Raw genomic sequence first — 15,610 nt, 5'->3', positions numbered from 1 at the left:
ACACAAAATTCACAAACCCTAGATATATTAATGTTAGCATTTGTGATAGATGTGTTATTTTATATACAAGTTTCTCCAAGATTTCAAAGAGGAGGAAGGTAAGGCAAACACTCTGAGATAAGAGGGGCCTTTTATTTCTCTAATTTGCCCCTTGGTCATTGTCATCAGCTTCTCAAAGCTCCGTCCTTCTATGGTGGGTTTCTTCTGCAGCTTCTCCAGTTTTTTACCACTGATCAATGCTCCATATTCTCAGGTTTCAGGTTTCAACTTTGATCTTGTCTCTCGCCTTTGCCTTTCATATGATTATGGGATGCCCTCAACAGCCAGCCAAAGACTTGATCACCAGGTGAATCCGTCAACCAGAAATGGTTACACCCATTCTCATATTTTTCCTGATTTTGTGCATCCAGATCAACTTATAACCAGTTTCTGTAATTGCTCTCTCTTAACAAGCTTATACTTATGTTAATTGTAGTCTGGTTGTGTGATCAAAGCTTAGAAGATGGCAACCTAGGATCGTTTTTGTGTATTTTCCATACCTTTGATTGTTAGCCTTGAGATATCAAGCATTGAAGTAGGGAATCGAAGTTCATGGAAGAATGGTCAACATTCTCAAATGGGCCTTCTTTAGATTCCCTTGGAGTTGAAACAGCTGGTGAATTTCCTGGAAATGGTTGTTGTCCTGGAGATGGCCATGTTGATAATGGTGCTCCTCATGGTAAACTTACACAAAAATGCCTGTTCTATCAACTTTACCCTCTTTATCTGAAGGATAATTGTCCCCAAGCTGGTGCTCGGCCTTTGCTGGTTTTGGTTGATGGACAACAGCTCGATTTGTATAAACTCTTCTCCCTTGTGAAGGAAAGGGGTGGATATGCTGAGGTGTCGAAAAATGGATTGTGGGGTTCGGTGACCAAGGGATTGGGTTTGAACCTTGAAGTTTACTCGCCAGTGAAGTTAGTGTACGATAAGTATCTGAATGATTTTGAAAGGTGGCTGAAGAAAATTTTTGAAGAGAAGATTTTAAAAAATGGGAATAATGGGTGTGATTGGGGTTTGGACTGGTTGCCCTTGGATATAGAGAAAGAGTTCAAAGGCCTGTTATGTCTAAATCCAAAGAAGAAAGCCGATGATGAACTTTTCAAGTCAAAATCAAATAAAAAAAAGAAAAACACTGATTTGGTTAACCACAAGAATGGTAATAATCTATTGGACACCAAAGATCAAAATAATAAATCCGAGGATGTCCAACACATTGAAGGTGACGATAATGAAAAATTCAGTAATGGAATTAAGGACAATCCTGCAACCTTGGGTGCAGAATGTGCTGACAAGGAATGTAACCTTCTCAAACGCAAGCGGGATGCATTCTCCGGCATGCTAAACTGGATGAAGAATATTGCAAAACATCCTCTTGATCCTTTAACTCGACCGATACCAAAACCATCAAAGTGGAAGGAGCATAAAGGCCGGGGCTTTTTTGGTCAATTTCTTAAGGCAAGAGAGGTTCTGTCACTAAGAAATCATGAACCAAACAGTGGGTTGTCTTCTTTGCAGGTATAAACTTCAATGCTCAATATTAGCTTATCCATAGAATTTTTGCTTGTCATTTCATATCCTGAAGCATATCAGCATCCTTTGCTTGAATGTGTGATTATCATTTTATTTTATCTGTTAGGCATTACAGCATGCTTAATTCTTCCAAGGTAATAATTATTTGATCTCATTGCATTAGTTTGTTTCCTATATTAACTGTGCATACCCACCAAATCTTAGCTTGCAAGTGAAGTTGCATAAACTCCTAGTGCCTTTACAAACTCGACTCAACCTCATTAGAGTCGATCTAGTCATATTGATAATTTTAGAAAATCTGTAAATGATGTATATGCATGAACTTAATACTTCTGATAATTTTTATCAGAATCTTGTGATTCGCAAATCAAATTTTACAATTAGATACATTTTGGCTATCTATCTATTTGTATCTCAAGAAAGATCTTAATTGATTTTGTATCTTCCGAAACATGAACGAATATATGTAATTTCGTATCACCCATATGATTCACACAATTCAACTATTTTTATGCTTTTAATTTCTCAACAATTCTTATGAAAAGAAATAAACATTCATGTGAGCTGAAATTTTTAAATGATTAACTTTTTTTCAGTTTTAATCAAGTCAGAAAAAAGATTGTGTTATGAAGTTTCCTTAAAGAACTTTAATTGCGTTATTGAGTTTGCTCCAAAGAGAGTAAGCTTTAGCATTATGGTAAGCATGCTTTCATTTCATGTGATCCAGTTATCATGGTTTCAGATCATGACATAGATCTTTTTTCTCATATGGTTGTATACACCAGCCACTTTTCAATCCTTACAATGCTGTGGACCATGTGCTATAAGAACTTGCCGTTAATGATGTGGAAGTCGATTTCACACATTACCCATATCCACAACTTTGAATCAAATCTGTTTTACAAGCTTAGTTTTCCCATATGCAAGCTTACTTTTAATCAAGTATAAATGGGTAACCTATATTATTTTTTAACCCATTTAACTTTACAGACACTAATGCTGTTAAATGGTGGCACAATGACTGCCATGGAGGAATGGCATGCTGGATTTTTTGCCAACTGCCATAGGCGGTTTTTTACATACAGAGTTCACATTACAATAAAAGGGATATTTTCTTAATAAATTACAAATAATGAAGGAAGGCTGGGTTAATCATTGACCTTCTATATAGATGGCATTTTGAATTTCTTGATTAAAGTTTGTTTCTTCTGACTATTTTACTTTTGTGAGCCTCTTGCTCTGAATGTGCCTATTGTGTTATGCGTTAATACTTGCTATGTTTTATCTACTGGCATCATTCTTTGGGTTAATAGATGTTAGGTTGCAGCCTTCAAATCTGTTTATTTCTTGTATGATGCTGATTTTAGTTTGTTGATGGGTTATTTTGTTTAAATGTTTAATAACTTACAGACAGGTTGTAAGCTATTGATACTTTGATGATTTGGTTAAATTACTAGTTACAGTCTACTGTCAAATAAACTGGTTATAAATGTATATCAGGCGTTATGAAATGACATACCTATCTCATATACAATCATTCCATATTTTGTCCTTTTTTACGTGGCTTGTGGTCTCATCTCATGTTCATCATAATAAACTCAGTTCGGTTTCTTTCATTTTTTCTCTCTCTTGTTATCCCTTTAAAGTGTGACATTCAGTACCATAGAATGTAACTTGTCATATAGTAGTACAATAATATTTCTTTTTGAGCTTGGTAGGTAATTTGCAGTCAAAAGTAAGTTTCAACACCTTTTTCTATTTGAATCACCCAGTTTGTACCCTATGTGTGACAACTTTTATCAATTTTTCCATCATCATTTTATAATATTGATTCTAGATAATCTAACCTGAAAGAAGAAACCCTTAGATTCCAATGTCTATCTCCAAAGCCCGTGTTTAGAGTTAACCTCTTCCCTTGATTCCTTAACCAAAACTTCATTTTCAAAAAACATGCATTTAGATTTAACCTTTTGTGCATCCCGAGAAAGCACATTCAATACTAGATTAAACATACAAGGACTCAAGGTTGAATCATGATATGAATCTATACTCAGCAGGAAGTCCTTAGTGGCTTTAAGAGTGCCCCATTAAAAGTTACCCTATCCCATAATAATTCATAGTCAGTAAACACCTTTCTTTCCCAAAACCTTCTCCAGTACTTCTCTTGACACTTTGATGTATACCTTTCCCAAGTTACTAAAAACTGTATGTGATGTGTCTTTATTTGCTTCAGTATATTTCCATCCATCTTGTAGAAGATGAATAACTTCTACAGTAGGCCATCATAGTGGGTTCTGGGGGTTCTCTAAGTAAGGAGCTGGTTCTTCTCAGAATTGGATACTAAGTTTCTGTTCTTCTAATTTCTATTTTCGTCTTGTAAGAAGCCCAGCTTCAAGTACATCTCGACCATAAATTGTACTGAGGATTTTCCTTTGATTTCCTTGTTCTCAATACAAATACTTCTATTTTCTTTATTTTTGTGTGGGTTTCTATCACTGACTCTTTAAGTTTTATCCCTTTATGGTAAACACAGTTCTGAATATCTCCTTTATTCTTATATAGAGGAAAGAAAGTCCTCCTCCTCCACTCATCTGACATTTTCTTTGATCTCAAAATCTCGCTCAAGTCAAATGATATTATGCTCTCCTTGTTAAATATTTTTCTGCTCCATTTTATTATTATTATTATTTTTCTTTTCTTTAACTATTCTTTTTAGTATTTATACTTCTTTTTAGTTATTATTTTTTAGTATTATACTGCCACCCTTTTCAATTCTGTTTCCTTGGTTATACTTAATTATTTTATTTATGTTTCTATTTTTAATTATTCTCTATTCTGTTTATTTCTTGTTTTGAACTCTATTTTCTTTGATTACCCTTTATTCTGTTGATTCTGTATTCCTTTTTTACTTTTTTTTTGTTTAATATTTAATTATCCTTTTTAATATTTGTACTACCACCTAATATTTTTAATTATTTTGTACTTCTTTTCTCTCCCCGTTTGAATAGACTTTTCTACAGCGGATGTTTGCACTTATATATCTTTAATTTGTCTGCCATGGCTTTTGCTATAAGGTTGCGCCACACCACCATTTGTTCATCTATATACATGATGTATGATACAACATAATGGCATTTGATCCATGTGACTGACATTTCCTAGTGAGATCCCATCTAATTCTTATAATTTCTCATAACATCAATCTTAAACTCTTCAAGCAATCACTCTAATTTATATTACTTAGGTATTAAATTAGTAACACATGCTTCTGCTAGAAGACAGGATCTTAGTGAGAAATTCCTTTTCAGGCTATGTGGAAATAGTATGTTCAATTAATTATACGTTTTGCAGAAACAGAAGATACAACCTGCCATGTTCGAGGATCATGTTGCCCTTGATTGCCGTGCTACAGGAAAATCGAGATGCAGTGAAAGGCTGCCTTCGTCTGTTAAATCTCGGTCATGCTCTTGCTGCAATCCATGTTCTCACAATGGAAATACATTGGCAGGTTCACATAATAAGGTGGCAGAAGAAAATTGTCCTCATGAGAAAACAACTGAAACTAAAGATGTATTGACTGCAAAGGCAATGGATGAATCATCTGGGGAAGAGTCTATTAAAAAGCAAGTATCTGTAGGTCCTCGTTTTCAAGCTGAAATCCCTGAATGGACTGGTGTAGCTTCTGATAGTGACTCTAAATGGCTGGGAACACGACTATGGTCTTTGAAACATGACACAGAACCTGCTACTGAAACAGATCTTGGAAGGGGAAGACAAGAGAAGTGTAGCTGCGATTATCCAGGTTCTGTTGTGTGTGCTAGATTACATATAGCTGAAAATAGGATGAAATTGAAGCTTGAATTGGGCTCTGAATTTTACCATTGGGGATTTGATCGAATGGGTGAGGAAGTTTCACTTCAATGGACAACTGTAGAAGAAAAGAGATTTAAGGATATCATGAGATCAAATGTTCCCTCTAAAATTAAATATTTTTGGAACAATGGATTCAAATACTTTCCAAACAAGACAAGAAGACACTTGGTGAGCTATTACTTCAATGTGTTTATCATTCAACTAAGAACCTATCAGAACCGGGTGACCCCTGAGAATATTGACAGCGATAATGAAGTAGAGTTTGGCTGTTTGAGCAAAGGTTTTGGAATGGAAGCTATCGAGGGTCTTGGTGATGATGATTTTGTGGAGTGTTCTCTGAGCGAGCAGTACATTAATTTTGATTAGACAAGATTAGTGTAGTGGCTCGAGAAAGTTTTTTTTCCTGAGTCAGACTTGTATGAGACAAACTTGTATAAAACTCTTCCTCCATGATCACTGGTGAATGCATTTCTCATACTAGCAATTTTTTTGTACACTATAGGGAGGTAGATTGAGAGAAAAGAACCAGATTGTGGAGTTTTTAGTTTTGGAACTTGGAAGCAAATCCGGACATGTGTTCGAGTCATTTTTTCTACTCATAATGAAGAACTTGCTGAGACCGATATTAATCTTGTTGGAGATGATTGTATTTGTTGGTTGGAATACCAGTTTAACATGATGCTTCTGGGAGGCTGCACTGTTAATGCTGTAAACTCAGTTTTGTTTAGCCAGAGGTAGTGTTTTCAATGTTATATTTTTCGTCATTATTTTGTAAATTGAAATTATATTTTTTATTTGAGACATTTTTTTCTAATGGAACAACCTTTTGTTTGAAGTATGGGTGAATGTGAATATATTTTTCTCTAATTTTCCTTATAATTTACACAAAATGTTAGAAAACTAAGGGGACTGTTTCTTTTTTTTTTCCTTAGGACTGAAAATAGGTGGCTACATGATTTTGTGTTTGATTGCTTTTGGCTATTCATTGTGCATTTTTGGTTTGTATTTCGTGGTCTTGTTTCCTTGTTTTGTTGTCTGGTTAGAACAAGTGAGTCTTTTCTTTTCAAAAGAAATAGAACTACCTCCATAATGTCTTTCTCCTTTTATGGATTAGACAAAATCATGTTTTTCGCCTTCTCTTAAATAATTATTCTTATGAACTACAATTTATATTTTTAATATGAAATGAAATTTGTCTCAGTTCATGTTATTATTAGTCCTAGCAAATATTGAAAAAAATTAAAAGTGTATTAAAAAATAGGTTTAATACATCATTTGGTCCCTACTGGTTCAAAGTAATCCTACCTTTTAAAAAAGTTCAATAACACCCCATATTTTGTTAAAAAATGTTCAATTCGGTCATTTTCGCTCACGCCGTTAAAAACATAACGATGCAAATGTCACTGTGGCATCTCATAAGCACGTCACTTTAATAGGTGGACTTAAATTATTTTTTAATTTAAAAAAAATCTCTGCCACGTCATCATCACCATCTCCATACAAACCCTAATTTCTCTCCAAGAAACCCTAGCCGCCGCACCATCCAGTGCCGTCACCGCCATCCTCGCCGGCAGTCGTCCTCTCCAACACATCACACGCCACCACCAAAGCTATGCGACGAGAACGTGAGAAACCCTAGGCCTCCACGGTTTGCTTGCAGGTCTGATTGTGGTTGCAAGTGGAGGCAAGCAGCGACGCGATTGGTGGTGGAGAAGAGTGGCGATTCGTGATCTGCAACAGTTGGCGATTTGGCTGGTGGTTAGTGGTGGACGATTCTGTGGTGGAGATTGGACGACAGTACTGTTGGCGCGACGACGATTTACCTGGTGCGAGGGTGAAGATTGGTGGTCGCGACATAGTAAGAGATCGTGTTGGGTGGTGGCGCGAGAACGAAGGTGAGATGCGAAGGTGATGGAGGTGCAACAGAAGGGAGAGAACACTTTGGTGGTGGCGCGTGATGTGTTGGAAAGGACGGTTGTCGGCGAAGATGGCGGTGACGGCACTGGATGGTGCGGCGGTTAGGGTTTCTTGGAGAGAAATTAGGGTTTGTTTGGAGATGGTGATGACGATGTGACATTTGCACCTAACATTTTTTTAATGAAATATGGGGTCTTACTGAACTCTTTTAAAAAGTAGAATTACTTTGAAACAAACCCCCCTAAAAATAGGGACCAAATGATGTATTAAACCAAAAAAATATTAGTTAAAATTATAAATTAAATGCATATAAATTGACAGCTATTTAAATAAAATCTTGAATATATATATATATATATATATATATATATATATATATATATATATATATATATATATATATATATATATATATGGGGTTTGCTAACGCGCATACGCCTGTTTTTCAATTGGTACATTTTAGCACTGTGTACCGGATTTTAGTAGACAAAAATACCTTATATATTATGGATTCTAAGTTTTAAGGTTAAGGTTATTTTAATAATTTTCATTCTCAAAACTTAAAAAAAAAGAAAAGAAACCCCCTAAACCCTTACTCACCTCTCTCATTCTTCTCAATCCTTTCTCTTTCATCTCTCTCACTCTAACCTTTTCTCTCTCATCCCTGTAGCCCCAATTGAAAACACTTGTCTTTAAATAATTTGTCTTTGTAAAGAGTTGAATCATTGACATATTCACCTTCAGGCAAAGGTTCATTCAAGATCTCTTCAATTTCACCATCTTCACTAATCTCTCTATCGTCCAAGCCAATTACCAATTCTTTCGGATGTCATTATGCTTGTGAAAATTAGATATAGGACAAAAATTATAAAATTAAAACTCATTATAAAGTCATTTTTTGTAAGAAATTGTTTAACAACGAGTGTTTCTAATTTTTTTTCCAGGCCAATTACCAATTCCTTTGATGTCTTTATGCTTGTGAAAATTAGATAAAATTAGATAAGACAAAAATTATAAAATAAAAACTCATTATAAAATCATTTTTTGTAAGAAATTGTTTAACAACAAGTATTTCTGATTTTTTTTCAGGTCAATTACCAATTCCTTTATGCTTGTGAAAATTGGATAAAATTATATAAGACAAAAATTATAGGGTGTTGCTCCCTCCACCTCCCCAATTATTTTTAATTCCAATTATATCCTTAAAGTTAAATTTTTTTATTTTTATTATTTTATTATTTTAATATTTTAATATTTAAATATAAACTAATATAAATATACATTATTAAAATACATTAAAAAGATATTCAAAAATAATAAATCAAAATATTAAAATATCTAATAAAATAATAACAGAAACATAAAATTAAAACAAAGCTTAAACGGATGACATCCTTCAACGGATGTCAACATCCGTTTAAGGCAAAACGGATGTCGACATCCGTTTTGCCTTAAACGGATGTTGACATCCGTTGAAGGATGTCATCCGTTTAGGCTTCGTTTTCATTTTACGTTTTAGGGTTAAAGGATTATTGGAAAGATTATTGGAAGGATTATTGGAAGGGTTTAGGGTTTAGGGTTTAGGATTATTGGAAGGATTATGACTACGTACCTCGAGAGGAACCACGACAAGCACATTACACCACAAACGCACTACACCACGTACTGCACCGAAAGCAAGAGGAAGATTGCTTGATAATTCTTTTCACGATCACTGAGCTTTGCAGAAAAATATTTTACTCATACAAGGAACTACGTAGGTTATCAGTGAAATATGTTATAAATGAGTAAAATTAAAAAACAATAATTCTAAAAATAAAATTTTACTGAAGGGCAAAATAGTAAAGGGGAGGTGGAGGGAGAAGGCTGTGGTGGTGGAGGGAGCAACACCCAAAATTATAAGATGAAAAGTCATTATAAAATCATTTTTTTGTAAGATTGTTTAAGCGCAGGTGTTTTTGATTTTTTCAATTTGGGCTACACTAGGGATGACAGAGAAAGATTGGAGTGTGAAAGATGAAAGAGAAAGGGTTGAGAGGAATGAGAGACGTGAGTAAGGATTTGGGTTTTTTTTAGTTTTGAGAATGAAAATTATTAAAATACCCTTAACCTTAAAACTTAGAATACATGGTATATAAGGATATTTTTGTCTACTAAAATCCGGTACACATTGCTAAAATGTACCAACTGAAAAACAGGCGTACGCGCGTTAGCAAACCCCATATATATATATATATATATATATATATATTATATATATATATATATATATATATATATAATATATATATATATATATATAATAATATAAAATATTAATGTTTTAAACTATTTTTTATTTTATTTTTATTTTTTATTTTTTAATTTTTAATGAACTTTGAATGTTCTAAATAATATTTTAATTTTTAAGAAATTTCATTTTAGTTTAAATCATTTTAATATTTAATTCAACTGTATTTATTATTATTATTTTCATATATCAAACAATTGAAGAAAGGGAAGAAGAAACTTTGTATTTATACTTAAGTGTTAAGAAATTAAGAGAGAGAATTTTTTTAAACTTCACTAATTAACACTAAAAAATATCCAAAAATATGCCATTATAAAGAATCTGGTTAAAATGACTTTATAATTCATTCTAAACTAAAGATAGTCAAAATGTTAAATTAACTTAATTAGTTAAGAAAAACAAATTAATATTAAAAAAATAACACTTTACAAAGTTATAAAAAAATTATAAAACTATAATAATATTTTTTATGAATGATATGTTTTTTCTATTTTTTTTAATAGAACACAATGACACACCGTGCATTTTTTTTCTAGATTATGAAAAAAAAATTTATAATCATAGCTAACTAATAATCCTTTCTCACTTATATATTTACTGGTGTAGGTACTTTTTCTTTACCTTTTATTATTTTTAATTTGTATTAATATGAATATATGATCAACAAAATTTTCAGGAAACTTCAAATAAAGCTCAAAAGTGTCATGAATGTTGTCATTCATGCACACAATAAAGTTCTGTTAATTGAATGGTCAAATTGAAAGGCACCTACCTCATAAGCACATTGAAAGGATATCTCTATAATGTTGTCATTGATTTATAATTTTTTTAATAAGGTTTAATTATTAGTTTTTATAGTTGCGCAAGTTATATTATCTTGATCTTTATGCTTAAGAATGAGTACATTCAGGTAATATTCATATCATCTTAATTCTTCTTTTTTAACCATATTATTTTAAATTTTAGGTCAGGTATAAAAAAGTTTAAAAATATATTTTTAAGGGTGGAGATTTGAAAAATAAAATTGATTGAATTATATAGTTTAAACCAGTAATTTATCAAAATATAAAATCAATACGTGTTTTTTTTGTTTTTCTTCACATTACTTTCAAATAACTCAAACTTTCAGTTTTTTTTGTTTGTTTGTTTGGGTTTGAGCCTTTTTTTTATTTGTGGAACATGAAGTAAACAGTTTCAGCCTTTCTTCTTGTATGTGTACCTTTGATTCCACAGAGCTTCGCAGCAGCAGAATCGCACAAACAACAAGAGTCAAACGCAGAGAGAAACAATGTCTTCCCCTAGCAAACGCAGGGACATGGACCTGATGAAATTGTCTGTTATATTTCAAAGTTTTTATTTTTATTTTTTTAATTTCAGAAACTGTTCTTTTTGCATAAATTTCTTGTCTTTTTCCATTTGGGGTGTGTTTGATTGACATGGATCAGGTCATCAGGATGATGAGGGACTACAAGGTGGAGATGATCAACGATGGCATGCAAGAATTCTTTGTGGAATTCCACGGACCTAAAGATAGTAAATTTTTGCATCCTTTGTTGTTATTTTACTTTTTATTTTTATTTTGTTGTTCAGTTCCTCGTCTGATTATTGAGATTATCTTTTTTTTTGGCCCAACTTTGTCTCCATTGAAATTGAAATTTCTTCCTTCACCGACTGTCTTTGAATTCAATGTGAAGTGTTTGGATCAGCAGTCAATAGCTTAGACTAATGTGGTTGATTCATTGTTTGGCTATTTTATTCAATGAGGATTAATTGCACTAGGATCTATGTTTAACTTCAAAGGTGGAAGTGAATTGTTGTTTTAATTTTCTCTGTTTTTTTTTTCACTTTAATGGGAATCATGTGCAGGTCTGTATGAGGTTGGTGTGTGGAAGGTAAGGGTGGAGCTACCTGATGCTTATCCTTATAAGTCTCCATCTATTGGCTTTGTCAATAAAATTTTTCATCCTAATGTTGATGAATTGTAAGTTGTTCCACTGCAACCATAACTTCATTAAATCATAGTTTATATCTTATTTAAGCAGCACCACTGAACTCAATGGAAAGTCTATTGGCTGTTGCACAAACACATTGCAAAACTCAGTAGCTAATTTATACAGTTTCCTCTAATGCTTAGGTCTGGTTCTGTATGCTTAGATGTTATTAACCAGACTTGGAGTCCCATGTTTGGTAAGCAATGTTTCAAGAATTTTATTATATGCATACTTGCTATGCATTTGATTCTGCCTTGCTTTGTTACTGCCACTACTTAAAATTTGGTGATTTTCCTTATTTCTTTTCAGACCTTGTTAATGTGTTTGAGGTGTTTCTTCCTCAACTTCTTCTGTATCCCAATGCATCAGATCCATTAAATGGTGATGCTGCTGCCTTGATGATCCGAGATCATGCTACATATGAACAAAGAGTCAAAGGTGGTAATCCTTTCTGTTGTATAAATCTGTAATGCTTCTGTCATGCGTAGGTAATTCATGTTAATAGTAAGAGGGTTCCTGCATTATTGTTAACAATAACTACAGGCATCTTTATTTTTATCGAATTTGAATTGGAGTGAAAAATCATTAAGTGGTTAATAGTTAATAAAAAGCTTTGAAGATTCAAGTTTGTACTAAAGAATCTGTCATTTTTGGCACAAACTGATATTGAACACAAATCCTTACCACAACAATTGCAAATGTTTAGTAATATCATTATTAAGTACAACAATTGAAATCTCCTTTTGTGCCAAAGGATTTGTTCGATTTAAAGCACAAGTGTCAATGCTCCCCAACAGTTTTAGAATATGTTCTCACTTGCCAATGAGCATTCCAGCAGCTAGTCACTTATCTTTAATATGCTAATCAAAGCTTGCAGTTTGGAAGCTTTGGCATCATTTTTTCTTTTTGCTTCTAGGGAATTTGAAGATCTCAGTATCATTACCTGCTTGCATCCTATTCTGATATTTGCTTTGGCATTGATCAATCCTACTCTGTAATGATAATAAAAAGTGTATATTGAGTGTGTAAAAGAAGAGTTTTTGAATTCCAATACTCAAATGGTAATATAGGCCTCATGATTTCATGGTATAATGTTGAATAGTTTGCTTGTAACTGAGCTAATATAAAGTATTTAACATACTCGACCATTTTCAAGCTGAGTTACTGATCAAAGAAAGTACTTTCCAATTTACTGTCATACAACTTCTATTATTGTTTGTATCAATTGAATCTTAGATCCTATATCTCCGGCCAGGTTTGGTATAGCGAGAAATAATTGCTTATTATAATAAATATTCTGAAAAAAAATTACAAAAATGGTGATTATTTCCTTATAAAATGTTGAACCAATGTTTTTGTTTTGTCATCCTTTTAAACTTTACTTTCTAATTTGGTATGTCAAATTGGTATACCATTATATATTCGTTGTCCTTGGCATTTTTTGATCATTGAAGAAAATCGCACTTATGTGAGTATCTAGATATTGTATCATGGTCACAGAAATCTAGATATTCCAGTGTATTTAATTCTAGGATTTCATGTGAGACAGTAGTTTAAAGACTGACAAGGGAAACATTTTAATGTCTACCATATGTGAATATGTTATTATATTCTAAGCAAGTGCTTTTGTTTACAATTTTCATTTTTTGAGGCAATGAACAGAATATTGTGAGAAATATGCGAAGCCAGAAGACATTGGAGCTGTAGAGGAGAAAGATTCTAGCGAGGATGAGCTGAGTGAAGATGGTTATGCCTCTAGTGATGATGATGGCATTGTCGGGCAACCAGATCCTTAGATTTTTACATATAATGCCTGTCTTATTTGATTGTACATGATATCATATGATTTTATATCGAGTCCAAGAATAGGTTAAAGAGACAAAGTTCTTATGGTTGAAGGAAAACTTCACACCTTTCTATCTGTTCCATGGTGGTTGTGTGTAAATTGGTTTATGATTTAGGTGTTTAAGGTATTCAGTTATGTGACTAGAAAATTCAATTTCTGAAGTTTAAGCTGCTTCTGCTATGAATGCATCTATTGCTTCTGAGATCTTGAACTTCGTTTCTTAATATTTAAGGATGTTCCAAGATCGAAAATAGAGGGACAGTATAAAAAATTCTATAAAAAAAAAAATGTATATATACATATCTAAACTAACATGTAAATTCGTCAATATATTCCCAAAGAAATACATTTTTCCACTTAAGACTTACTTAGATATTTGAATGTTACAATTTGTCTCAAAGTAATTGATATTTATATTTTACATGCAAGCTGCATTCAAGCAATAATTTCAAACAATTTTGTGTTACAAAGAATAATAATTAACAATTATCGTTGCAATCCTACCAATGAATGTCTGGTATTTTAATTTGGAATTTGAAGAATCTCAATTTAGACTTTGATTTCAAATAAATGCTTAGAATAATGACATGAATTCTGCATTCAAATATGTATTCACTACATTTAATTCTGTTTCAATCCATATTAATATTAAAATATACACCAACAGCTATCTACATGCTTACGCTAGTTAAAATTGATTTAAATTTGTCATTTATTGACTTTGAAGTCACCCTGATATCTGTTCCAATTTTAAGGAAATACCAAATAAGCTATATGAAAAATAAATCATTTAGGTAATAAATAAAGAGTAATATAAGGGTGTTGCTCCCTCCACCTCCACAGCCTTCTCCCTCCACCTCCCCAATTATCTTTAATTCCAATTATATCCTTAAAGTTAAAATTTTTTATTTTTATTATTTTATTATTTTAATATTTTAATATTTAAATATAAACTAATATAAATATACATTATTAAAATACATTAAAAAGATATTCAAAAATAATAAATCAAAATATTAAAATATCTAATAAAATAATAACAGAAACATAAAATTAAAACAAAGCTTAAACGGATGACATCCGTTGAAGGATGTCATCCGTTTAGGCTTCGTTTTCATTTTACGTTTTAGGGTTAAAGGATTATTGGAAAGATTATTGGAAGGATTATTGGAAGGGTTTAGGGTTTAGGATTATTGGAAGGATTATGATTACGTACCTGGAGAGGAACCACCACAAGCACATTACACCACAAACGCACTACACCACGTACTGCACCGAAAGCAAGAGGAAGATTGCTTGATAATTCTTTTCACGATCACTGAGCTTTGCAGAAAAATATTTTACTCATACAAGGAACTACGTAGTTTATCAGTGAAATATGTTATAAATGAGTAAAATTAAAAAACAATAATTCTAAAAATAAAATTTTACTGAGGGACAAAATAGTAAAGGGGAGGTGGAGGGAGAAGGCTGTGGTGGTAGAGGGAGCAACACCCGTAATATAATGTGATAAAGTTCAACTATGAAATTTATTTTTCTTTCAATTTAGGTTTAATAGGTTCGGAGGTCCTTATATTTGTGGGTTCGTTTCAATTGGGTCCTCCAATTTTGAAAGTGATCAATTTGGTCCCTAATTTAACAAAATTGAGTCAATAATACCCTTTCCGTTAAATGCAATGGACGGCATTAACGTTTTAAACATGTGGTATGTTGAGGCATCCTTTATTTGCAGGTTACACAGTTTTATTTGAAGGATGCTTCAACATACCACATGTTTAAAACGTTAATGCCGTCCATTGCATTTAACGGAAAGGGTATTATTGACTCAATTTTGTTAAATTAGGGACCAAATTGATCACTTTCAAAATTGGAGGACTCAATTGAAACGAACCCACAAATATAGGGACCTCCGAACCTATTAAACCTTCAATTTAATCTCCACTCCTCATTTTTCCTTTGGAAATTTTTTATTATATATTTTTCATTTTCTTAATATATATATATATATATATAATATATATATATATTCTTTTATTTTTTTATTTTTAATAATAAAATATCTTTTTACTTTTTGCTTTCATGTTTTCATTTATCTATATAAAAGTTAATTTTATTCATTCC

The 15,610-nt window shown here is 32.3% G+C and overlaps 2 protein-coding genes across 4 annotated transcripts; both read left to right on the top strand.

Moving 5' to 3' along the window:
- Positions 1 to 84: 84 nt before the first annotated feature.
- Positions 85 to 6,280, top strand: LOC148193699 (AT-rich interactive domain-containing protein 2-like). Of its 3 annotated transcripts, none has more exons than XM_088097956.1 (3): positions 85 to 346; positions 476 to 1,557; positions 4,930 to 6,280. In XM_088097956.1, exons 2-3 carry the CDS (start codon positions 592 to 594, stop codon positions 5,809 to 5,811), a joined length of 1,848 nt encoding a protein of 615 aa, XP_087954082.1. In that variant the 5' UTR covers positions 85 to 346; positions 476 to 591; the 3' UTR covers positions 5,812 to 6,280. The 3 variants fall into 3 exon arrangements, with proteins under 3 accessions (XP_087954082.1, XP_087954080.1, XP_087954081.1); XM_088097954.1 differs by having other exon boundaries at positions 4,924 to 6,280; XM_088097955.1 differs by having other exon boundaries at positions 85 to 1,557; positions 4,924 to 6,280.
- A 4,512-nt stretch (positions 6,281 to 10,792) lies between these two features.
- LOC124823448 (ubiquitin-conjugating enzyme E2 5-like) lies at positions 10,793 to 13,693 on the top strand. The gene is made up of 6 exons (XM_047295649.2): positions 10,793 to 10,984; positions 11,106 to 11,185; positions 11,519 to 11,633; positions 11,787 to 11,839; positions 11,953 to 12,081; positions 13,306 to 13,693. The coding sequence occupies exons 1-6, from the start codon at positions 10,941 to 10,943 to the stop codon at positions 13,437 to 13,439; spliced, it is 555 nt and encodes a 184-aa protein (XP_047151605.1). The 5' UTR covers positions 10,793 to 10,940; the 3' UTR covers positions 13,440 to 13,693.
- Positions 13,694 to 15,610: the final 1,917 nt, after the last annotated feature.

The sequence above is a fragment of the Vigna umbellata genome, chromosome 9, assembly GCF_029865625.1.
Source record: "Vigna umbellata cultivar VRB3 chromosome 9, Vumbellata_1.0, whole genome shotgun sequence".
Lineage (NCBI taxonomy): Eukaryota > Viridiplantae > Streptophyta > Magnoliopsida > Fabales > Fabaceae > Vigna > Vigna umbellata.
Note: the sequence above shows the minus strand (reverse complement) of the source record. Positions and strands in the feature narration are given on the sequence as shown.